The sequence below is a fragment of the Oncorhynchus gorbuscha genome, linkage group LG25 (genome assembly GCF_021184085.1).
Source record: "Oncorhynchus gorbuscha isolate QuinsamMale2020 ecotype Even-year linkage group LG25, OgorEven_v1.0, whole genome shotgun sequence".
NCBI lineage: Eukaryota > Metazoa > Chordata > Actinopteri > Salmoniformes > Salmonidae > Oncorhynchus > Oncorhynchus gorbuscha.
This window is the reverse complement of record NC_060197.1, coordinates 24,296,995-24,322,218: the sequence shown is the minus strand read 5'-3', so window position 1 is coordinate 24,322,218 and position 25,224 is coordinate 24,296,995. Positions and strand designations below refer to the sequence as shown.

General features: G+C 43.6%; 1 protein-coding gene across 3 annotated transcripts in view; it reads right to left on the bottom strand.

Moving 5' to 3' along the window:
- The window catches only part of LOC124014410 (adenylate cyclase type 4-like), a 41,634-nt gene extending 17,463 nt beyond the window's left edge, over positions 1–24,171 (bottom strand). The window contains exons 1-20 of one of the 3 annotated variants that reach the window (XM_046329335.1): positions 24,044–24,171; positions 20,291–21,261; positions 19,817–19,919; positions 19,206–19,403; positions 18,648–18,809; positions 16,896–17,045; positions 16,515–16,651; positions 15,709–15,820; positions 15,330–15,457; positions 14,780–14,938; positions 14,298–14,457; positions 12,387–12,563; positions 9,535–9,566; positions 9,384–9,443; positions 9,227–9,290; positions 4,974–5,071; positions 4,497–4,581; positions 4,264–4,401; positions 4,064–4,144; positions 3,684–3,859 (exon numbers count right to left, since the gene is read on the bottom strand). In XM_046329335.1, coding sequence (XP_046185291.1) covers positions 3,684–3,859; positions 4,064–4,144; positions 4,264–4,401; positions 4,497–4,581; positions 4,974–5,071; positions 9,227–9,290; positions 9,384–9,443; positions 9,535–9,566; positions 12,387–12,563; positions 14,298–14,457; positions 14,780–14,938; positions 15,330–15,457; positions 15,709–15,820; positions 16,515–16,651; positions 16,896–17,045; positions 18,648–18,809; positions 19,206–19,403; positions 19,817–19,919; positions 20,291–21,261; positions 24,044–24,049 — 3,197 coding nt within the window. In that variant the 5' untranslated portion in view covers positions 24,050–24,171. Of the gene's footprint in view, positions 1–3,683; positions 3,860–4,063; positions 4,145–4,263; positions 4,402–4,496; positions 4,582–4,973; positions 5,072–9,226; positions 9,291–9,383; positions 9,444–9,534; positions 9,567–12,386; positions 12,564–14,297; positions 14,458–14,779; positions 14,939–15,329; positions 15,458–15,708; positions 15,821–16,514; positions 16,652–16,895; positions 17,046–18,647; positions 18,810–19,205; positions 19,404–19,816; positions 19,920–20,290; positions 21,396–22,909; positions 23,049–24,043 lie in introns of those variants that run through there. The other 2 variants (XM_046329337.1, XM_046329336.1) reach the window with 2 other exon arrangements.
- Positions 24,172–25,224: the final 1,053 nt, after the last annotated feature.

The window sequence follows — 25,224 nt, the reverse complement described above, 5'->3', positions numbered from 1 at the left end:
ATTTTCTGAGGTCGTAGCTGATTTATTTTTATTTTCCCATGATGTCAAGCAAAGAGGCACTGTTTGAAGGTAGGCCTTGAAATACATTCATGGGTACACCTCCAATTGACTCAAATGATGTCAATTAGCATATCAGAAGATTCTAAAGCCATGACATAATTTTCTGGAATTTTCCAAGCTGTTTAAAGGCACAGTCAATTTAGTGCATGTAAACTTCTGAACCACTGGAATTGTGATACAGTGGATTATAAATTAAATAATCTGTCTCTAAACAATTATTGGAAAAATGACTTGTGTCATTCACAAAGTAGATGTCCTAACCGACTTGCCAAAACTATAGTTTGTTAACAAGACATTTGTGGAGTGGTTCAAAAACGAGTGTTAATGACTCCAACCTAAGTGTATCTAAACTTCCGACTTTAACTGTACATGTTACTATCTATTATCCAATCTAACTTGGTGTCGTTGTAGAGCAGTGCTTCTCAATTATTTTCTGTTACGCGCCCCCCCCCCCGAGGAAGAAGTAAACATTTCGCGCCCCCCAACTCTCCGCCGCGACTGTAAATAGTATCATTTGTCTATAAAATTGTTATAAGTACACCTCTGCATAACACTGTATCCTTATTAACATTAAAGAAAAGAAAAAAAGAAAAAAGAAAGAAATATAGATCTACGTACAACAAATAATAACTTTATTAACATTGTTTTTAGTCTGTAACAGAAAAGACTTAAAGTGCATCAATTTGCCTGAAACGTTTTAAAAAAGTCTTATTTCAACTGTATTTTTTATTTGACCATTTGTAACTGAAAAATAAAATAAAATATAATCAATAAATAATAATACATTCAAATTGATCCGCAACATTAACTCAGGAGCACAATATTTGAAACACTTTGACCTATAAAACAAAAATGAATAAAACAATTTGTGCTGATTTTTAAAAATCAAAAAGAGGAATTCAGGATTAATGGCTACAATGAGCACGTTTTACAGAGCACAGCTTTTCGAAGCGGGGTTTGAAGCATGATACTGCAACCCTCAGCTCCTGCTCAATGTTTAGCTGGGACCTGTACTTGGTCTTCAGTGCAGCAACAGCAGAGAAGCCAGTCTCACAAAGATAAGAGGTTGCAAAAGGAAGAAGAACGCCCATGGCCCTCTGCCCTAAGAGTGGATACTGCCTCTCTACACTCAGCCAGAATTCACTCAGCTCCTCTGCAGAGCTGAAACCAGTTGAAGCTGGTGCATTGAAAGGATCTTTCACCCAGTCATAATGGGAACTGTTTTCAGGGAAGTACTTTTCAAAGAATCCCATCAGTGATGAAATATGCTCCTTAATATATGGAATCACTGAGGTGGCATCATAGTCTGTAGTGTCAACAAATTCATGCAGGTTCTCGAATGAATCAGTATTTCCTTCATCAAGTCGCCTGCCCCACATTGCAAGCTTTCAAGTGAAAGAGCTGATCTTGTCTGTGACCTGAGGGAGGAGTTTATCTTTCCCTTGAAGCTGTAGATTTAGTTCATTTAGCTTTCCAAATATGTCACTCAGGTAGGCCAGTTTTGCCAGGAAGTTCTCATCACTAAATTTTTCTGCGAGGTCATACTTGTGCTCCTGCTCAGAAAACATTCTTATCTGCTCTCTGAGCTCAAAAACTCGGACAAGACATTTCCTCGTGACAGCCACCTTGCTTCACTGTGAAAACAGCACAGCTTGATGTTCAGCTCCCATCTCCTCACAGATAGCAGAGAAGACTCTTGTTTTTAGTGGTCTGGTCTTTATAAAAATTGACTACACCTACAATGTCAGTCATAACCTCACTTAATTCAGAGGGAAGGTGCCTTGGTGCCAGTGCTTCTCTGTGTATAACACAGTGTGTCCATTCAGCATTAGGTGAGGCCTTCTTGATGAGTCCCGAAGTCCTTTTCTCATCCCACTCTCATGCCATGGTCTGTGCATCATCACTGCAAACACCAATGCTGTTCTCCCACTTTAGCCCATTCTCAGTCAGGAAGCAGTCCAGCATTTTGAATAGCTCTTCAGCTGTGGCTCTGTCTCTGACATATTTACAAAAAAGTAGATCCACACACAGGGATTTTGTCATGTCAAAACGTACATAAAGAGATAAACAAACAGTCTTTGTTGCTGTCAGTTGCTTCATCGAACTGTAAGGCAAAGTGTTTGTCTTTGAGTTTATGTACCAGCTGTTCTTTAAGATCGTTAGCAATGTCATTTATTATTATTATTATATTATTATTTATACGTCTGGCGACAGTGTCATTGGACAGAGGGATGGTTGTTATTTTTGCAGCACTTGCGTCATCCAGCAGGACAGAGACCAGGTCTAATGCTGCAAGCAGTATCAGCTCCTCTGCTATGGAGTGGGGTTGTTGCACTGAGCAATTTGGTACGCCACCTTATAGGATGCTAACAGTGCTCGCTGGTTTACTGAAGTAGCATTCACAAAGCGGGACGATTGTTGGCAATATTCGGCACGTTTTCACTGAACAAACTCAAGCGGCTAATCAGCGTGATTGGCGTGTAATGTCTTTAAGTGACGCCTTAATTTATTTGGCTGTCCGCTGCCAACATTTTTAGACACAGTAAACATACCGGTCTTTCCTCGTCTCCCACCGTAGTCACAGTGACGACAAGCGCTACATACGCTTCATCATATCTCCTCGTCTCCCACCGTAGTCACAGTGAAGCCAAGCGCTACATACGCTTCGTCATATCTCCTCGTCTCCCACCGTAGTCACAGTGAAGCCAAGCGCTACATACGCTTCGTCATATCTCCTCGTCTCCCACCGTAGTCACAGTGAAGCCAAGCGCTACATACGCTTCGTCATATCTCCTCGTCTCCCACCGTAGTCACAGTGAAGCCAAGCGCTACATACGCTCCCACCGTCATCATATCTCCTCGTCTCCCACCGTAGTCACAGTGAAGCCAAGCGCTCCCACCGTAGTCACAGTGACGCGCTTCCTCATCATATTCCTCGTCTCCCACCGTAGTCACAGTGACGACAAGCGCTAATACGCGCATATCTCCTCGTCTCCCACCGTAGTCACAGTGAAGACAAGCGCTATTATATCTCCTCATCTCCCACCGCACAGTGAAGCCAAGCGCTTACGTCATATCTCCTCGTCTCCCACCGTAGTCACAGTGAAGCCAAGCGCTACATACGCTTCATCATATCTCCTCGTCTCCCACCGTAGTCACAGTGAAGACAAGCGCTACATACGCTTCGTCATATCTCCTCGTCTCCCACCGTAGTCACAGTGAAGACAAGCGCTACATACACTTCATTATATCTCCTCATCTCCCACCGTAGTCACAGTGACGACAAGCGCTACATACGCTTCGTCATATTTCCTCGTCTTAGCTTTCGGGAGACTTACGTTTGTCTCATTATCTCCGTCTCTCTCCGCCTTTCTTTACAGCCCTGTTAAATATTTTTCCATGGTGTCTGTTAAGGGTTTGTTATCTGCATTTCATATCTCCTGCTCTGTGCTGTGTGCTCTTGTTCGGTGCAAATAAAAAACCTACTCCCTGCGGCAAAAAAAAGCATGTTCCCCGGGGTCACACGCGCCCCCCCTGGCATCACTCCGAGCCCCCCCAGGGTGGCGCGCCCCACTATTTGAGAAGGACTGTTGTGGAACAACGTGTGTGTGTGTTAGTCTCACTTTGTATCGTTGTAGAGCAGGGCCATGTAACAGTCTGAGCGAGGTGCGTAGACGTAGAGGAAGAGAGACAGGTAGACTACTACAGCCAGTGTGAGGAGCAACACCTTGACGGACAGGCACGTCCTCACAAACACCACCACACCTAGCATGGCCAGCAGGCAGCAGTACAGGTAATACTGTGGGGGGTTGGGGGGGGGGGGTATGGACAGACAGACAGACAGACACAGATGAGAGAGAGGGAGAGAAGAGAAACAGAAAAATATATTAATATTACCAATTACTGATAATAGGCCCAAGTGTAGTTTTATGCACTGTGTGACAAGTGTATCCATTACACTACATGCAAATGCAGTTTGATTGATTGGTTGATTGGTACTTACAGGGACGGTGTACAGGTTGAGGTTCTGTAATTGTGATGTGTTGTACGAGTCAGAGGCACAGTTGTCTCCAGGTAGAAAGAACTGGGGGGGGTGAAAAACACAATGGGTGTGTGTATCTGTCAGAGTGTGCCAATGTACGTGGATTTATATATTTGTGCGTATGTGTGTGTGTGTGTGTGTGTGTGTGTGTGCTGACTCACAAAGTTCAGTATGGCCATAAGCAAGGTGATGAGTAGACAAAGGCAGACCAGCAGTAAACGTGCCGCAGGCCTTGTGGCCACTCCTTGCGACAGCGACGTCACCCACTGTAGACTGAGAGGGATTTTAGAGCGCCATCTCTAAAAACACCCACACAGACAATACCTGGTTAGAAATGTTCAAGAGAAACATGCAGCTAGGGTTGAGCCGTTGTTGGGGTTAGGTTTAGTGTTACCTTGAGGTGTCCCGTGCAGACCACAGAGAGAAGCAACACTAGAACAGGGAAGGTGACACCATATGACACAGCCATGTGAAAGTTTCTGAGAGAGAGAGAGAGAGAGAGAGAGAGAGAGAGAGAGAGAGAGAGAGAGAGAGAGAGAGAGAGAGAGAGAGAGAGAGAGAGAGAGAAAGAGAGAGAGAGAGAAAGAGCGAGAGCAATGAAATGAAGTCTCAATTTCTCTCCATTCGGTCCTCAGGCCCTCGACACCTCGCCCGCCCCCCACCTCTCCTTTTATCTGGCTGTTGTTTGTGGTTGATGCTCACAGTTAGTGCAAAACGCAAATTCCCTTTTTCTTCCGTTCTCTGCTCCATTTGCATGCGTTTGCATTGTGACGTTGGCATTTGCATCAAAACAGCAGTATGTGTTTGGGTTTTTGTGTGTGCATAATGTGCGTTGAAAGGTTTTTGTACCTCACGCACACGGGATACTCACTTCTCGGAGACGAGCATTTGGACAGTAAACAGAGACACGAAGATGAGAGCCATGCAGCCTACTGACTGGTGTAGACCTTTGACCTCTGAGAGACGAAACTGCAACACACACACAACAGACAACACCATTAGCCTATATCATTACACAGACAACACACAACCCTATAATACCAAACACAACTCAGATATAATTCCCACTAATAAATTAGTCACAACAACAGGTACACCACCATCACATCAGATACACCGAACTAACACAACAGTCAGTCATAATAGGTTTGGAAATGTCATGTCATTAATATAGCTGTCAGTGCTGCCGAAACTGCAATCAAGTTTGACAGAAGGGAGTTCGCCCTATGTTCCCTCAGCCCTATGTTCCCTCAGCCCTGTGTTCCTCAGCCCTGTGTTCCCTCAGCCCTGTGTTCCCTCAGCCCTATGTTCCCTCAGCCCTGTGTTCCCTCAGCCCTATGTTCCCTCAGCCCTATATTCCCTCAGCCCTATGTTCCCTTAACCCTGTGTTCCCTCAACCCTATGTTCCCTCAGCCTTTGTTCCCTCAGGATCCAATGAACCAATTCCAATCAAAATTGGCTCAAATGCTTATTGTTATAATGTAGAAAATGCTGATTATTTCATGTAAGGATATGGGACCTACTGAACATGTTCAATCACTATGTAAATATTACAGCGGCCCGCATTGCATTTCCAGAAGAAGAAAAAAATGGATCTCAGCATCTACTCAACACATTTATATAATGATTGGATCAAATGTGTCAACTCATATGGCCTAGGACCTACTGAAATATTGAATCACTGGTGACGACATGAAGTTGGAAAATGGCTCTCCCTCCCATTTGGTTTGACGACCCCTGGTTTAGAAGTTAGACCTGAGGGAACATGGGGCTGAGGGAACATAGGGCTGAGGGAATTGCCATGGGCTTCGTTTCAAATTCATAAAAGACACACCCTTGTCCACTGATCCTCGCCTTATGCCCTTGGGGGAATCCCCGTGGCCATATTTGTCGTCGGTCCAAATGATTAGCCAAGCAAGGAAAGTTTGCAACATAAGCCCCTCAGCCCTCGTTTTTAATGGAGTTTGAGTGTCCATTTATGTTCCCTTCGGGGCCTGAAACGCCCCATATTTCAATTCGCGATGATTGTAAATCCGCTAAGAAAAGTCTACCAAAACTTAAAACCTCAACATCAATATGGAGTCAACATACAAGTGTAAGTAAAAACTATTGTAAATAAGTTACAAATTGTGCTACTAATGCATAAACATGTTTTGTAAAAGTAATGATGTTTTTGTTTGGTTAGCTTTTGGAAATTGTAGAAATCAAACATTTTCCTTCTTCAAAAGTTCCAGCTAAGCAGGCTAACGTTAGGTAGCTAATTAATTTGCTAGCTTTCATACAGTAGGCATATATTAATAATGATATAGTTAATAAAAGTAGACATGCAATCATAATTGACTGCCGCTGTCACACTCTGACCATTATTTGCTCTGACCTGGTTTAGATCTTATCTGTCGGAAAGATATCAGTTTGTCTCTGTGAATGGTTTGTCCTCTGACAAATCAACTGTAAATTTCGGTGTTCCTCAAGGTTCCGTTTTAGGACCACTTTTGTTTTCACTATATATTTTACCTCTTGGGGATGTCATTCGAAAACATAATGTTAACTTTCACTGCTATGCAGATGACACACAGCTGTACATTTCAATGAAACATGGTGAAGCCCCAAAATTGCCCTCGCTAGAAGCATGTGTTTCAGACATAAGGAAGTGGATGGCTGCAAACTTTCTACTTTTAAACTCGGACAAAACAGAGATGCTTGTTCTAGGTCCCAAGAAACAAAGAGATCCTCTGTTGAATCTGACAATTAATCTTCATGGTTGTACAGTCGTCTCAAATAAAACTGTGAAGGATCTCGGCGTTACTCTGGACCCTGATCTCTCTTTTGAAGAACATATCAAGACCATTTCAAGGACAATTTTTCCATCTACGTAACATTGCAAAAATCAGAAACTTTCTGTCCAAAAATGATGCAGAAAAATGTATCCATGCTTTTGTCACTTCTAGGTTAGACTACTGCAATGCTCTACTTTCCGGCTACCCGGATAAAGCAGTAAATAAACTTCAGTTAGTGCTAAATACGGCTGCTAGAATCCTGACTAGAACTAAAAAAATTGATCATATTACTCCAGTTCTAGCCTCCCTACACTGGCTTCCTGTCAAGGCAAGGGCTGATGTCAAGGTTTTACTGCTAACCTACAAAGCATTACATCGGCTTGCTCCTACCTATCTCTCTGATTTGGTCCTGCCGTACATACCTACACGTACGCTACGGTCACAAGACGCAGGCCTTCTAATTGTCCCTAGAATTTCTAAGCAAACAGCTGGAGGCAGGGCTTTCTCCCATAGAGCTCCATTTTTATGGAATGGTCTGCCTACCCATGTAAGAGACGCAAACTCGGTCTCAACCTTTAAGTCTTTACTGAAGACTCATCTCTTCAGTGGGTAATATGATTGAGTGTAGTCTGGCCCAGGAGTGGGAAGGTGAACGGAAAGGCTCTTGAGCAACGAACCGCCCTTGCTGTCTCTGCCTGGCCGGTTCCCCTCTTTCCACTGAGATTCTCTGCCTCTAACCCTATTACAGGGGCTGAGTCACTGGCTTACTGGGGCTCTTTTATACCGTCCCAGGGAGGGGTGCGTTACTTGAGTGGGTTGAGTCACTGATGTAATCTTCCTGTCTGAGTTGGTGCCCCCCCCTTGGGTTGTGCTGTGGCAGATATTTTTGTGGGCTATACTCGGCCTTGTCTCAGGATGGTAAGTTGGTGGTTGAAGATATCCCTCTAGTGGTGTGGGGGCTGTGCTTTGGCAAAGTGGGTGGGGTTATATCCTTCCTGTTTGGCCCTGTCCGGAGTGTCCTCGGATGGGGCCACAGTGTCTCCCGACCTCTCCTGTCTCAGCCTCCAGTATATATGCTCCAGTAGTTTATGTGTCGGGGGGCTAGGGTCAGTTTTTTATATCTGGAGTACTTCTCCTGTCCTATTCGGTGTCCTGTGTGAATTTAAGTGTGCTCTCTCTAATTCTCTCTTTCTCTCTTTCTTTCTCTCTCTCGGAGGACCTGAGTCCTAGGACCATGCCACAGGACTACCTGACATGATGACTCCTTGCTGTCCCCGGTCCACCTGGCCGTGCTGCTGCTCCAGTTTCAACTGTTCTGCCTTATTATTATTGGACCATGCTGGTCATTTATGAACATTTGAACATCTTGGCCATGTTCTGTTATAATCTCCACCCGGCACAGCCAGAAGAGGACTGGCCACCCCACATAGCCTGGTTCCTCTCTAGGTTTCTTCCTAGGTTTTGGCCTTTCTAGGGAGTTTTTCCTAGCCACCGTGCTTCTACACCTGCATTGCTTGCTGTTTGGGGTTTTAGGCTGGGTTTCTGTACAGCACTTTGAGATATCAGCTGATGTACGAAGGGCTATATATATACATTTGATTTGATTTGATTTGCGTGTTTTGTTTCCATGTTTTGTTTGGTCAGGGTGTGATATGAGTGGGCATTCTATGTTGCATGTCTAGTTAGTCTGTTTCTATGTGTTTTGGCCTGATATGGTTCTCAATCAGTGGCAGGTGTTTGTCGTTGTCTCTGATTGGGAACCATATTTAGGTAACCTGTTTTGTATATTGGTTCGTGGGTTTTGTCTATTGTGATGTTGCATGTTTGCACTCAGTTTTGATAGCGGTCACGGTCGTCTTGTTATTTTGTTATTTTGTTATTTTGTTATTTTGTTATTTTGTTATTTTGTTATTTTGTTACTTTGTTAGATTGTTAGTTTGTTTGTTTAGTGTACTTCGTGTTTTTTTTGTTTTTCATCAAAAAGATGTAATCACATCACTACGATGATCGTGACAGCCGCGCATATAAAGTACCCACAAGCTACCGGTGGTTGAAAACACAATCAACGTGGGATGACGAATTTCGGTCCATTAAAAATAATAATTCCTTCCTTCCTCCCTCCCTCGCCCCTTGCCCTGTAAGTGTATACTCGTCAGACGTCATGAAACGTTATCAGAAGTGTCCACTGCAGCCTTATATTTTAGGAGTGTACTGTAATACCAGACCGATCACAACATATGACACAGACATTAACACCACACTTCAAAAGACAAATCTAACACACAGACATGTCACAAAACACAACTATTACACAACAAATGAAAAACAGCAGCATTAAAACTCCCACCTGTTTCTCCAGCTTTAGGTCATTGAATAACAGCGTGAAGCAGTTCAGCTTCTTTTCTCTCCGCCTGTGATAGATAGAATAAGAGAAGAGAGGAGACATATAGTGGAGAAAATAACTGAAAACAACAAAGATCTTACAGATATGGAAAAACACTTACCCTGCACCGTCAATAGTATCTAACGACCCTCTTATGCCGTCGTCCAGGACCTGACTGGTACTAAGGAGGGATTATTTTGATTAATTATTTAAAATTACACTTATTCAACAATTGGAGAATAATTCTAAGTAAAATGGAATTGCATGTTTACCTGCTGGAATCGGTCTGAGTAGGTGGTCTATCCTACACACACACACACACACACACACACACACACACACACACACACACACACACACACACACACACACACACACACACACACACACACACACACACACACACACACACACACACACACACACACACACACAAAATCAAATATTATTTGTCACATGTGCCGAATACAACCTTATAGTGAAATGCTTACTTACTAGCCCTTAACCAACAATGAAGTTTTAAGAAAAATAACTGTTAAGAAAGTATTAACTAAAATAAACAGAAAATAAGAAAATATACACATTAAATAACAGTAGCGAGGCTATTGGTCACTGCAAAAAGTCCGGGTAGCCATTTGATTAGCTGTTCAGTAGTCTTATGGCTTGGGGTAGAAGCTGTTAAGAAGCCTTTCAGACCTAGACTTGGCGCTCCGTTACCGCTTTGCCGTGCGGTAGCAGAGAGAACAGTCTATGACTAGGGTGGCTGGAGTCTTTGACATTTTTTAGGGCCTTCCTCTGACACCGCCTAGTATAGAGTTCCTGGATGGCAGGAAGCTTGGCCCCAGTGATGTACTGAGCCGTATGCACTACCCTCTGTAGTGCCTTGTGGTCGGAGACTGAGCAGTTCCCATACCAGGTGGTGATGCAACCAGTCAGGATTCTCTCTATGGTGCATTTTGAGGATCTGAGGACCTATGCCAAATCTTTTCAGTCTCCTGAGGGGGAAAAGGTGTTGTTGTGCCCTCTTCATGACTATCTTTGTGTGTTTGGACCATGATAGTTTGTTGATGATGTGGACACCAAGGAACTTGAAGCTCTCAACCCGCTCCACTACAGCCCCGTCGATGAGGATGGGGGCGTGCTTGGTCCTCCTTTACCTGTAGTCTACGATTATCTCCTTTGTATTGATCACGTTGAGGGAGAGGTTGTTATCTTGGCACCACACTACCAGGTGGCCTTCTCCCTATAGGCTGTCTCATCGTTGTCGGTGATGAGGCCTACCACTCTTGTGTCGTCGTTAATGATAGTGTTGGTCATGCTTGGCCATGCAGTCATGGGTGAACAGGGAGCCCCAGGATCCTTCGCTTAGTCATGAGCTTTGAGGGCACTATGGTGCTGAACGCTGAGCTGTAGACAACGAATAGCATTCTCCCGTAGGTGTTCCTTTTGTCCAGTTGGGAAAGGGCAGTGTGGAGTGCAATACAGATTGCGCCATCTGTGGATCTGTTGGGGAGCTATGCAAATTGGAGTGGGTCTAGCGTTTCTGGGAATGTTGTTGACGTGAGCCATAACCAGCCTTTCAAAGCACTTCATGGCTACAGACGTGAGTGCTACAGGTCGGTAGTCATTTCAGCGGGTAACTTTGGTGTTCTCTGCTTGAAAGATGTTGGTATTACAGACTCGTCAGGGACAGGTTGAAAATGTCAGTGAAGACACTTGCCAGTTGGTCAGCGCATGCTCGCAGTACACGTCCTTGTAATCGATCTGGCCCTGCGGCCTTGTGAATGTTGACCTGTTTAAAGGTCTTACTCACATCGGCTACGGAGAGCGTGATCTCACAGTCGTCCGGAACACCTGGTGCTCTCATGCATGCCTCAGTGTTGCTTCCCTCGAAGCGAGCACAGAAGTTATTTAGCTCGTCTGGTAGGCTCGTGTCACTGGGCAGCTTGCAGCTGTGCTATCCTTTGTAGTCCGTAATAGTTTGCAAGCCCTGCCACAACTGGCGAGTCTCGAAGCCAATGATGTACGATTCGATCTTAGTCCTGTATTGATGCTTTGCCTGTTTGATGGTTCGTCGGACGGCATAGTGGGATTTCTTATAAGCGTCCGGGTTAGAGTCCCCACTCCTTGAAAGCGGCAGCTCTACCCTTTAGCAGTGCAGATGTTGCCTGTATTCCATGGCTTCTGGTTGGGGTATGTTCGTACGGTCATTGTGGGGACGACGTCATCAATGCACTTATTGATGAAGCCAGTGACTGATGTGTTGTACTCCTCAATGCCATCGGAAGAATCCCGGAACATATTCCAGTGTGTGCTAGCAAACCAGTCCTGTAGCTTAGCATCTGCATCATCTGATCACTTCCGTATTGTGCGAGTAACTGCTACTTCCTGCTTTAGTGTTTTTGTGTAAGCGGGAATCAGGAGGACAGAGTTATGGTCAGATTTGCCAAATGGAGGGCGAGGGAGAGCTTTGTACGCATCTCTGTGTGTTTCGTAAAGGTGGTGTAGAGTTTTTTTCTCCTCTGATTGTAACACACACACACACACAATGTTCGAGTTCACTCTGAATATCTACGATTAAACTCTGCAAATATTGAAAGATTGACAGAAGTGAAAAAAGAGAGAAAAAATACTTTTGTGAACATTGTTAGGATTGCTAAGGCAATATGTTCATGAAAGGCATAAGAACGAGTGGGAGAAATATTTAGGGTGTCTGTATTTGTGAAAGTATGTAGATTTAGCAATATTTCATGGTGTCTGTATTTGTGAAAGTTATGCTCTATGAGCTGTCATGCATGTGTGTGTAATAGGAGAAGGTAGAAGGGATTAACAGGGTCGTGTTCATTAGGGAACACAATGGTAAACGTTTTAAAATGAGTGTTTCTTGTTGGACAAGTCCAAGTGAGTTTACTTCCATTTGGTGCCTTATGACCCTGGTATGTGACTTACTTAGGAATATGAGTGGGTGGGATGGGATATGGGGTGTGTGTTTGTGAAAGTTTGTCATGCATGTTGGCATGATTCTGTGTGAATGGCATAAGTGTGGATCAGCGTTGAGTGCGTGTCTATATGTGTCTGAGTGAGAACAGAGAAGGTAGGCGGGGTCAACAGGTACATTACTCACTGCAGATGGCTGTGATTGATTCGTGCTGGCGCAGGTCGGGTTGATTGGCAGCTGGGTGGGTGTGGCCTCAGGGTTGCTGAGGTCAGAGAATGGACAGATGGTCTGCCAGGACTGCAGGTACTGAGACATCCTCACCGAGGCTCGCTGCTTATGACCACTGACCGTGAGAATGTTTGTCTGGAACACATGCAAACATCAGGGATGCAGGTATGTACACTAGGACTGACCCCATTTAGTTGACTGGTTGATCGTTTGGTCGATAGGCTGTTCGTCGACAGAAATGTTATTAGCCGAACAGTCTAAAATATATACAGTATATCTTTTCTTTTTGGCACATGAGGCAACAGTCTGATTCACGCCTGTCTCAGTGGAGGCCGTGGGGATGGCACACCATTATCACCAGTAGTATATTTACTGTTATTTCTCATAATTTCTAATCTACAATGATTTTTTGGTTATGGTAATTTCTGTTAATACATTCAGTATATTATTATTACAGTCTTTTACCGTTCTCATTGTCGGAGTGGACACGTTGTTTGCGGCCCACACAACCTTTAGGCTACACTTGTGAGGAACAAGTTTTTGTTTAATTCATCCATTTCGGAATTGACAATTTGTTCATTGTCGTTTGTTTGCAGCCCTCCTGTCAATGTCGAGTAAGGACACACACCTGATTATAGGCTAGGCTACCTGGCCTGCGCACAAATGTAGACCTATAAATGTGCCCATTTGGGGATCTGATAGTATTTCTGATTGTCTAAACTCACCACCACTGTGAAACTTCTCAAAGTAATTCTTTCTTCACCTCAAACAGCAAGTAAACAAAGTCTGTTTTTACATCCATTGAGAATGACAATAGTTCCTCAATGTAGCCTATTTGAAAAATCTTTCCAGCTCTCTTTCAATAGAGTGAAATGGAGAGAGAAGTGTAATGCTCTGATCCGGTGGAAACCTCATAAAATAGGCCTAACTGTCTTTCTGGAGCTCACTGGAGCGGAGACTCTGGAGAGCCCAGAATATTTAATACAACTTTGCAAGTTTGCTAGCACAGCTTCAACCTCAGTTAGTTGTTGATACAACGTTTCAAGTTCCTTGCAGGCAGGCCAGGCTGAGCCAATTTGATTTATAGGATATTTATTTTTATCAGGATATTTTCTACCTGCAGGTGGCAATGTTTTTATTTGTTGGCTTTATGTAGACTATTTTACATAGTTGGAAATGGCAACAGAAGTTACTTTCAGAATTTAGATTTTGATATATGAAGACTTTGTTATAAATTAATTGTAACTGTTCCATGAAAATGTGCATAGAAAAATCATAAATGGCACACAGATTGGTAAAAATGGTAAGATAAATTGCCACTCCAAATGGAAAAGGTTGCCGACCCCTGGTGTAGCCTATTAGGAACGTAACAGCAGAATCGCCCCGCAGCAACAGGAGGAAGAGAGTCGGGAAAAGGTGTTTTTTCTTCTGGTTAGGCTTGAACTCTGGCTCCCTCCAGTCATTTGTGTGTCTTGATGATTTAATCACACTGCACACACACACACACACACACACACACACACACACACACACACACACACACACACAAACGTCAGCGATGCACGCACGCACGCACGCGCACGCACGCACGCACGCACGCACGCACGCACACACACACACACACACACACACACACACACACACACACACACACACACACACACACACACACACACACACACACACACACACACACACACACACACACACACACATCAGTGATGCATGCACACACACACACACACGCTGAAACATGTACACACACATCATTTTTGTACAGGTGCAGGCATCTAAGAGAATTTAAATGTGTACATACACACAAACACAGATACAAGGACAGACTTTCTAAAACATGCACATTGCACACACCTTTTCCTTCCTCTTAGAGGTGGTGTCTTCCTTATGGGGGTCGATCACCAGGTAGGTTTTCCTCCCCTTTAGCAGAGCATCCCGGCTTCCCCCGTCAGTGTCCTCCATTTGGTACACCCCAGCTAAGTGTCCCAGTGTCTCCTCTGTGATGTGGACACGCCTTGGGTGGGTAACATTGCAAATAGAAATGTAATGATTAGAACTGGCACAATTCTTTATTCTGTATGGCAAACAATCATATTTGTTTTACGTAAGGTGTTTCTATCTGAATGATCTGTTAAATGGTGCATTGCCTCCTGAACACACACTTGCAAAAAGTATATTTGCGTAAAGATATCACACACAAACATAATAAGACATGTATAACATGTCTATTACACATTTACAATAGTTTATAACACGTGTATGTCATCTTATTACACATTTATAACAGTTTATAACACAGATTATAACACAAGCAAATGCATTTCCTGGTTCCTTACCCTGGCATGCCCCCAGACTCCATATGGTTGGCCAGAGTCACGTCATGTGACCAGACGTCGTACTGCCACTTTTGTAGACCAATCACGCCACAGAGAACGTTGCCGGAGTGCACACCCACTCTCATACTGATCTCCACACCAGTAGCCTCCCGTAGTTTACTACAAGAGATGACATGGTTATAACCATGGTTATAACAATCAGCCAGGAGCTCAAACCAATGTCATACAGATTGTGTTCAACTATTTTTGCATTAAATCATATTTATGGCAGCATCACAAGGTGATATTTAATATATCTACATTTAATAAAGTAGATAAGCACATGTGATTGAGATTAATAATTTAAATATTTACATGTTATCATAAAATGAAATAACTTTATATAATAATCTGTATAAGCAATTCACTAAAGTGATTCTCAGAGGTGATACACACGGAGTTGATGGACACATATTGAATGACAGTTAAATACAGATGAAGGGGAGAATTATATGTGAGTGGTGATGGAGAGCAGGGATTGAATTATTGATTCATTGATTGGCAGACTGACTTGATAGCCGTGCACATGTTGAGTCCCATCTGAACACAGTTCCTGGCGTGGGCTGGGATGGGGTCTGGCAGACCCGACACACAATAGTAACAATCACCCAGGATCTTTATACGCAAACACTCGTTCATCTGGAGAGAGAGAGAGGGGGAGAAGGGTGGATGGGTATAGGGAGAGAGGAGGGAGGAGAGAGCGAGAGAGACAATAATAGTCAAGTTGTCTCAGTAAATTTGCACTACATCATAAGGATCCATTGACCTGTAGTTGAGATATTGTGTTGAGAGAATCTCTAGCTAGCCAAAACATACCTATACCTATCCATCCAGCCCAGGGCAAGGTGAGGGGAAAGGTGAGTGACTGATTGGTTAAGGGAAGCTCTCACCTTGGCAATGTCATCGAACCTGCCGAAGAGCTTATTGAGGACTCCCACCAGCTCCTCAGGAGAACAGGTACTGGCCAGCTTAGTAAACCCCACAATGTCAGCATACAGAATACTAGAGAGTGAAGGACACAACAGGGATGGTAGTGACCAGGTATAGACCCTGGACTAGGTCTGCTTTAGCCCTCACAGATAAAAACCTGGAAGTTAACAAAAGTCCTCAGGCTCTAGGATCAGGCCCCCTCTTTCCGTGGATATCTTGTTTATTATGATTATATAAGACAAAACTGTTCCTAGATCAGCATTCTTACTCTGAGACACTTTATGAATCCTGGCCCAGGTCTCAGACAAGGTTATATTCATCACATTAAATCAAATCTTATTGGTCACATACACATATTTAGCAGATGTTATTGCAGATGTAGCGAAATGCTTGTGTTCCCTAGCTCCAACAATGCAGTAGTATCTATCGATTCACAACGATACACACAAATCTAAATGTAAAAGAATGAAATTAAGAAATATATCAATATTATATTGAGCAATGTCGGAGTGGCATTGCCTAAAATACAGTAGAATAGAATACATTATATACATATGAAAATGAGTAAAGCAGTATGTCAACATGATTTAAACATTACTAAAGTGACTAGTGTTCAATTCTTAAAGTGGCCATTTAATCCAAGTCTACATATATTTAGAGCAGCAGCCTCTAAGGTGCAGGGTTGCGTAACTGGGTGGAAGACAGCTAGTGATGGCTATTTAACAGTCATGTTATGCATTGTGTGTATAAGCGCACATTTCCTCACCTGACATCTTTGTGTTGCCGGATGTACAGACTGTGAAAGTTCTGTCCTTTCTCTTTATTCTCCGACAGTCGTTTGATGATCTCCGTCTTCAGCTCCATGGCGATATATCGTGGCAACACGGACAGGAGGAGGTGCTCCTGTTGTCAAGGGGAGGGGCATGAGGAGGGTTTGTGTGTTCATTGATTAAATGATCAAACTATTGACTTACAGTAGCAGACTGTTTGCATGCAGGTCATAAAGATGGGCATCTACGACTGAAAGCTCTCTTGGAAGAGGATGCCCTTTGATGGGCTCTAAGGGGATTGATTAATAGGACTATAGAATTTGAGTTGAGTTGAACTGAACCGAATTGAACTGAACAAGTTTAATTGATTCAGCTACCTGCTGGTGTTTTTGCATGTCCCTCTGGGAGCGCATGGCGCTGAACCTCTCTTTCTTCTTACTGGACTTCCTGTGGGCATGCTCAGTCAGCCACAGGTGAAACACTCCCACACAGTTCACACACAAAAACAACACAGCATTGGCCACCAGCTGTCAGGGAGGGAGAGCGGGGAGGAGGGGTAGAGAGAGAGAGACGTTTTTATATTTTTAAAAAACAACATTTAACCAGGCAAGTCAATTAAGATCAAATTCTTATTTGCAATGAGGGAGTGGCGAGAGGGAGGGAAAGGGGGGGTGAGTAGATGAGAGAGTAGGAAATGGAGGGAGGGAGAGTGAGAAAGACAGAGCGGGCAGGCTGACAGGGAGAGAGGATAAGGAGAGAGAGATAGAGGGGTGGAAGAGAAACCAAAGGAGAAAGGGCAGAGCAGCATTGCAGGTGTGGTTCTTACTTATCATTGTTCAGTAAAACAACAGAATCGCCATGTCGCACCAAGCTGAACTTAGACACACAAACAATATAGGAAACAGTGTGTTGTGGACTGTGCTAGCATACACAGTGTCCTGGCGAATTGGAATTTGGGATGCTATCAGATGATGCAAATGTGTGTGTGTGAGTGTGTCTGTGTGCTTACTGTCACTCGTTCTTTCGTTCTCTGCAGCTCATTTGCAAGAGTTTGCCTGTGACCTTTCCATTTGCAGCACATTTAGTGTGGGTGTTTCTTTCATACTACGGCACCGAGCTGAGACAAACCAAGCTCTACTGTGCTGGACTTCATGGGTACACAACCCTTAAAGTTGCCAGAACCAAATCCACAATGACAATATATAAAGAAAATATTTGATTTGCGTTGGCACAATAGTGTGAATAGGGTGTCTGCGTGTCTGTGTCTATCTATGTGTGTGTGCGTGTGTCTATCTATGTCTATGTGTGTGTCTATCTACACTACCGTTCAAAAGTTTGGGGTCACTTAGAAATGTCCATGTTTTTGAAAGAAAAGCACTTTTTTTGTCCATTGACAATTTCTTGCATGGAATAGCCTTCACTTCTCAGAACAAGAATAGACTGACGAGTTTCAGAAGAAAGTTCTTTGTTTCTGGCCATTTTGAGCCTGTAATTGAACCCACAAATGCTGATGCTCCAGATACTCAACTAGTCTAAAGAAGGACAGTTTTATTGCTTCTTTAATCAGAAGAACAGTTTTCAGCTGTGCTTACATAATTGCAAAAGGGTTTTCTAATGATCAATTAGCCTTTTAAAATTATAAACTTGGATTAGCTAACACAACGTGCCATTGGAACACAGGAGTGATGGTTGCTGATAATGGGCCTCTGTACGCCTATGTAGATATTCCATTAAAAATCAGCCGTTTCCAGCTACAATAGTCATTTATAACATTAACAATGTCTACACTGTATTTCTGATCAATTTGATGTTATTTTAATGGTCAACAAATGTACTTTTCTTTCAGTAACAAGGACATTTCTAAGTGACCCCAAACTTTTGAACGGTAGTGTATGTCTACGTGTGTCTATCTATGTCTATGTGTGTGTTTCTATCTATGTCTACGTGTGTCTATCTATGTCTATGTGGGTGTTTCTATCTATGTCTATGTGTGTCTATCTATGTCTATGTGGGTGTTTCTATCTGTGTCTATGTGTGTCTATCTATGTCTATGTGTGTGTTTCTATCTATGTCTATGTGTCTGTCTATCTATGTCTCTGTGTGTGTGTGTGCTACTGTGTTTCTTTTACCTGCACTGCCAGGTTTGGTGTGTTAGGCCTGGTGACGGGAACGTAGACACTGATGATGATGATGTGTGACACACTGGTCCCTATGCCCACCATCAGAGCCCAGGCTAGGGACAGGGGCAGCACCGTGTACACACACAGAGACAGGAAAAGGAAGAACGCTACCTGTACAGGGAGGAAAAGCGAGAGAGACAGTGAAAGAAAGTTTGATAAACCACATGGACAGAAATAGAATTCATATTAAGATACATTTAATACACAAGACCTCGAACCAGAGAGACAGAGCTCCTCCACATCGCCTCGCCACAGCTAGCCACGTCTCAGACTACATTCTGATCTAGGTTTTCCCTTTTAGATTATAATCAGTACGATTACATGGACAGGGAGGACCTGAACTGAGATCAGCACACGCACACTAAGACGCTTTGTGAATACAGGCCTTGACCTGCTCCTCCCCCCTCATTCATTCTCCACCCCCCCATCCCTATCTTTGACCTGCTCCTCACCCCACTCCCTACCCTTCCAACCCTTCCCTCAACCCGGCCCCTTCTCCTGTCTGACCTGTTCCCATGCGGTGACGGGCCCTCCGGTGAAGGTGAAGACTATAGCTGTGACATACAGGGCCCCCCAGAGGCAAAGTGACAGCGCTCCTCCACACCGCCTCACCACGGCCAGCCAGGGCAGGGCCACCAGCAGGGCTGTGCTCAAACACAGCACCACACAGACCACGGACAGGGCCCCTACATGGACACTGATGTTCTGGAGAGCGGGAGAGAGAGAGAGCGAGAGGGAGTTAAACACCGCAACATACATCACTCTGATACTCTGGAGAGGGAGAGCGACAGGGAGAGAGATAGAAGGGGGAGGGGGAAGAGAAGGGAGAAGGGAAATTGAGAAGGTTGAAAATGGCTAATAGTTTGTTCATTCAATTATAAATATATCTAGAATCCAATACAGCACCTCAACCCTTAATTTACCTCCCCATCCTCCTAGCTCTTACCCCTGGCTATGGTACACCCTCCACACATCCTCCTTCCCCCCAGCTCGCTCACCCTGCGTGTGGCTGGGATGAGATTGATTATAGCCCCAGAGTCCATACTCCTTCCCCTCTACCTCCCCTTTACCTCCCCCTACCCCTCCATCTCCCCCTCTATCCATTACATCCCCCCCACCTCTTTCAGCCTTCCGGTAGTTGGTATAAGGATGATGATAGCCACACAGAAGCCCATGGCCAGCAGCAGTCCAGGGAGCATGGCTGGTGTCTCCTCTAGGCACCTTATGAGAGAAGGGTTTATTTAAATAAAGGCAACATAACATTGGTATCAATGGCATCGAAGGCTAAATGATTTGATGCAATTGATGGTTTCCACAAATGTGAAGAATAAGCACACACTGGAATTATGCAACAAACAGTACACATTTAAAATGCATGTTTAGTGCAGAGCCGTGGTGTCGTGGTAACATTCCACGGCATATGTCATATGTACTACTCTCCACCGGAGACAGGGGTTCAATCCCTGTGTCCATTGTTTCTCCCACTTGTCTGTCTCCCTCCTTGATTTCTTGCTGTTTGAATAAAATAAAGTGTAAAAAAGACCTACAAAATAAATAAAAATACAGTTTTAAAAGGTAAAAATCATACAGACCTTATGAAGGCCTTGTGTACTGCTCTGTAGCAGCAGCACACCCCCTCCACTACACTCCTCTGTGAGGGCGGTCTACCGTCACCTTCACCCCCCTCCTTGACGTTCGGGGTGTCGTCCCATGTGGTGTCGGGCGCCGGGGCCGATTGGTTGAGAGGGACTGAAGTTTCCGATCTGGAGGTGGAAGTGTCGTCGGACGGGATGTCGGGGGTTGTGTAGTTGTCGTGGTTACGTCTGCAGAGGGTTGTTGTGGAGTCCATCATGGCCAGATCAGAGTTGTGATTGTGTGGGTTTGTTTTTAATTTAAAGGCATCAGTACTCTTTTTGTCCGAAGAATCTTCCCTGTTGACTTTGCCGCTATCATCTAAGTTGTCATAAGTGTCAGTGGTCGTTTTAGCGCTGTCATTATCAGAGTCATTGCTGGATTTTGTGCTGTCATTCATCAAAGTGTCTGTTTTAATGTCAGTGCTATGGTTACCTGTGCTCGCAGTGGACGGGAACTCCGGAGATTCTTGGAAAGACGATTGGGCCTTGAGTGGTCCCGAGGCTAGCTCCACCTTAGCCACACCCACCTCTATGTAGACCCGAGGCTCACTGTGCGCTGATTGGCTCCCGGAATCACCGTTGACCTCATCTCCCAAGTCATCACATTGAGTCCTGATGTCATTCATTTTTGCTGTGATGTCATTCCTTTGCGTTATGATGTCACCGTCCTCATCTTCTTCTGCAATCGGATGTTCATTGTCTGTTGTGCTGCTGGTCAGATCCTTCAGCTCCATGCTTGTGTCTTGCCCATCTCCCCTGTCTCCTCCCCTGTCTCCCATACCTCCCCCATCTCCCCCACCAGCAAACCCACTTCCAGTCCTGTGGATGTCTCCCGTTCTGTTTCCCCCAATCACCAAGTATCCCTCAGGGTCGTCCTGCATGGTACTTTGGTGCTTTATCTCTTTGTCCTTGTTGTCAGGGAAAGGCGACTGAAGGACAAACAAAAGACAAAGTCACTGTATAGTCCCTTCAGGTCCCCTGGATAGTTCTAAGACATGCTACAACCACAATGTCGTCTTCCTTGGATGACTGTAAGTCCATGTGGAAGTGGAGGATTGTTTCACTGTCAAAACGGATAAAGATGAAAAGTAACTCCAAAACCCACACATAATCCTCAGTGTTAAGTCATGCTAACCACTACTGCTAACCAGACCATAATTCTATTACCACTTATGCTACCCACATATGCTAAAGCTAACCACTTGTTATTTATGCTAACCAAGCCATAATGCTAACCACCACTTTCCTAAATACAATCCTTTCTCTTCTCCAATAAAGAATTGTACTGGAAAGCGTATATTGTTTTAAATGTTAGACTAACCCCTTATGCTAAACCAGGACATAACAACTACTGTCCTAAACACAGCCTTTCTCTTCTTCAATCAAGTAATAAATGAGGCTGTTTGGTTGACTGCTGTCAGTCAGGTTTTTAATGCCAGTTAGATTACATGCTTCCCAGTCAGTAATTTCCCTATTGTGTTAAACTAGTTCTGCTAGATGAAGGTGTTTCCTCATTCACTCTGATGACAGGGGTGAAGTTTTCATAAGGTAAAGAAATGCAAAACTGACCCAAGATCAGTGTTTAGGGGCAACTCCACCCTGCTTCACTCACTGATGACTCCACTAATGCAGACCTGGGTTCAAGTAGCATTTTAAATCGTGCTTGATTGACCTTGCCGGCTGTATTGAACCAATAGACTAGTCCCAAATCTGTAAACCCCACCCATCTTGCACTCTAGGCAGGCTAGAGCAAATGCTTGAAGTATGTGAAAGATTTCAAATAGTATTTGAATCCATGTCTGTTCTGACGCTCCCTGTCCTCCTCCCTGTTGGTCTGTGACATGATAGTGACGCACGCCTAGCAATTATCATGACACTCATTCATGTCTTCTTTCTCTCTCTCTATCTCAAAGAGCAATATATATGAATGAGGAAAATTCTAAACAAATGGACAAAAACTATATTCAACTGCATTTCAAATGATATGTAACACAAATGAATAAAACTGCATTTCCACATTTCAAATCATATTTAGGTCTACATAACTGTTTACAAATGGGTACAGATGAAGGATCTTAATTTGATCACCCTGAATTTACGAAAGATACATCAACCCCTACAAAAAATTTCATTAATTAGAATCACATCGCATCACATAATTCACATTTCCTGTTGCTGCAGGATTATTTTTCCTGCTGTTGCAAACTGGCTCAAATTAAGATCCTTTATCTGAATATTCTAGTCTCAGTTATTAGTGTTGTGACACTAGGCTACACCAAATTATTTAAAAAAAAGGTGCTATCTAGAACCTAAAATGGTTCTTCGGCTGTCCCCATAGGAGATCCCTTTGAATAACCCCTTTTTGTTCCAGGTAGAACCCGTTAAGGTTCCATGAAGAACCCTTTTCACAGAGGAAACACTTTCCAAGGTTCTCCTATGGGGACAGCCGAAGAACCCTTTTGGAACCCTTTTTTCTAAGAGTGTAGGAAGATAGCACACACGCTTGAATTACTGTGATACAAAAATCACAGCTATCAGTAACAAAACAAAAAGTGAAAGTCGAAAGCAGTAACCTACCTTTGTTTTTCAAGTTATTTTATGTTAGTCTGGCTGACTGTTGCTTGCTCTCCCCCTGTCCTTTTCTCTCTCCCTCCTGCTTCCTCTCTGTTGCTTTCTGTATCGCTCACAGGTCCATCTCTCATTTTCCTATCCTCCCTTTTTATGACCTTTTTCTGTTTTCCTCCTCCACCTCCTCTACCCTTTTGCTCTTTCCTTCTCTTCCTATCTGTTCGATTGACTTGAAACCCAACATACATCAACACATCTGAACTGAAACCATGATCCTTCGAACATAATTTTAACATCAATTTAATTCACAGCTGTATAATGTCACATCCATGAGTTAAAGCCACAATATGTAATTTGAACAACAACAAAACAGCAGCCTGCTCTTGGTTTGCTATACAACTGAGGGATGACACTAGGGAAACCGCTCTCAAATTCAATTGAGCTATAACACATGAGTAATTTATAAATGATATTCAATGAGATATACTGCTCAAAAAAATTGCAGAGTGATGCTTTAGGCAAGTAAGTGTGTGTGTGCATGGTTGCATCCCAAATTGGCCCTGGTCAAAAGTAGTGTACTATAAAGGGAATAGGTTACCATTTAGGACACAACTTATGTGTGCACAGACAAGTGCGCATGTGTGTTACAATGAAAAGCCCCTGCGCCAGCTATGCAAATACACTGAGGTAAACATAGATGAACAAGAGAGACAGAAGGGAGAGAGGGGGGGGCAAGGGGAGAGACGTGAGAGAGGAAGGGGAGAACGCGAGCGAGGATAAGAGGGCAAGGGGAGAGGAGAGAGAGGAGGGAAAAAGGAAGGGAAGAGAAGGAGGGAGAAAGAGGAGAGACTGATGGCAAAGGAAGAGAGGAGTTTCGGCTTTCCATGGTGACATCATTAAGCAGTAAATTGGTTAACAGACCAATAACAAAGAGAGTTTCAAACCTCTCTGCCAATAAAAGCTAGTTGTCAGTTTTCACCTCCCAGACAGTCCGAGCAAATTATTGCTTTAGAAATAGCTAAAAAGCTATTTTTGGCCATTTTAATGGAAATCTGTAACAGTACGGTACCCAAAATGACATGATATAAAAAAAACAGCTGCATGTATAAAGTCATACACATGACAGTTATTATAAAGTGTTACCTCCATATCTTGATCTTGATCCTTATCTGGTCTCTTGTCTAGCTTATGCAATCACAAATAGATGAAATGAGGTTATTCTCCATTCAGATTGAACCCATAAATAATAGTAATTATAGCTAAAGTTATAAAGTAAGTATAACTCTTGAAATAATCCACCATTATAAATATGTCAGCAGTTTCTCAACATCGGTACATTATTAAAGCCAGAAACCATGATACCCTCACCTCGCTCTCTTTCTCTCCCTCTCTGTGTGTGTGTGTGTATGTGTGTGTGTGTGTGTGTATGTGTGTGTGTTGCCTATTCTTTAGGAATGTTCCTAAAATAGTTGGCGGGTTCTCTTTTTCCTCGCCCGAACTTGACAAACCAGTCCTAGATCACCACAAGCTATTGTACATAATGAAATGTACAGAATAGACTAGAATAGACTAGAATAGACTAGAAGCTCATTTGTCCTAGACTTGAAATTATGGTTGGAAATACAGAGTGGGGCTTTCAATCATAGATGCAATATCATAAGCTATGGATTCCATTGATGTTTAGATTGTTTGACATCATGAACTACCTAATAAAATGTCTAGAATAGAATTTATGCCCCAGAGACTTGTTTTCTTGCATGCCAGAAACAAATGTATTGTCAGGTGAATTCTCCTTAAATGTACATTTAATTGTGTCACACCATGATTTTAAGTGGTGGCAGGTAGCCTAGTGGTGAGAGCGTTGGACGAGTTACCGGAAAGGTTGTTAGATCAAATCCCCGAGCTGACAAGGTAAAAATCTGTTGTTCTACCACTGAAAAGGGCAATTAACCCACTGTTCCTAGGCTGTCATTGAAAATAAAAATGTGTTCTAAACTGACCTGCCTAGTTTAAAAAAAAGATCTTTCACCTGTCTTGTGATTGTCTCCAACCCCCACCAGGTGTCTCCCATTACCTTATGTATTTATACCTGCGTTTTCTGTTTGTCTGTTGCCAGTTCGTCTTGTCCCATCAAGTCCTCCCAGTGTGTTCCCCGTGCTCTAGTTCTTGTCTTTTTCTAATCTTCCCAGTTCTGACCTTTCTGTCCTGATCCTGATCATGACAATTGTGCTGGGGACAATAGTGCCAATGACAACAAGCTCAGTCCGACGATGCTGTGACACACCGCCCCAGACCATGACGGACCCTCCACCTACAAATCGATC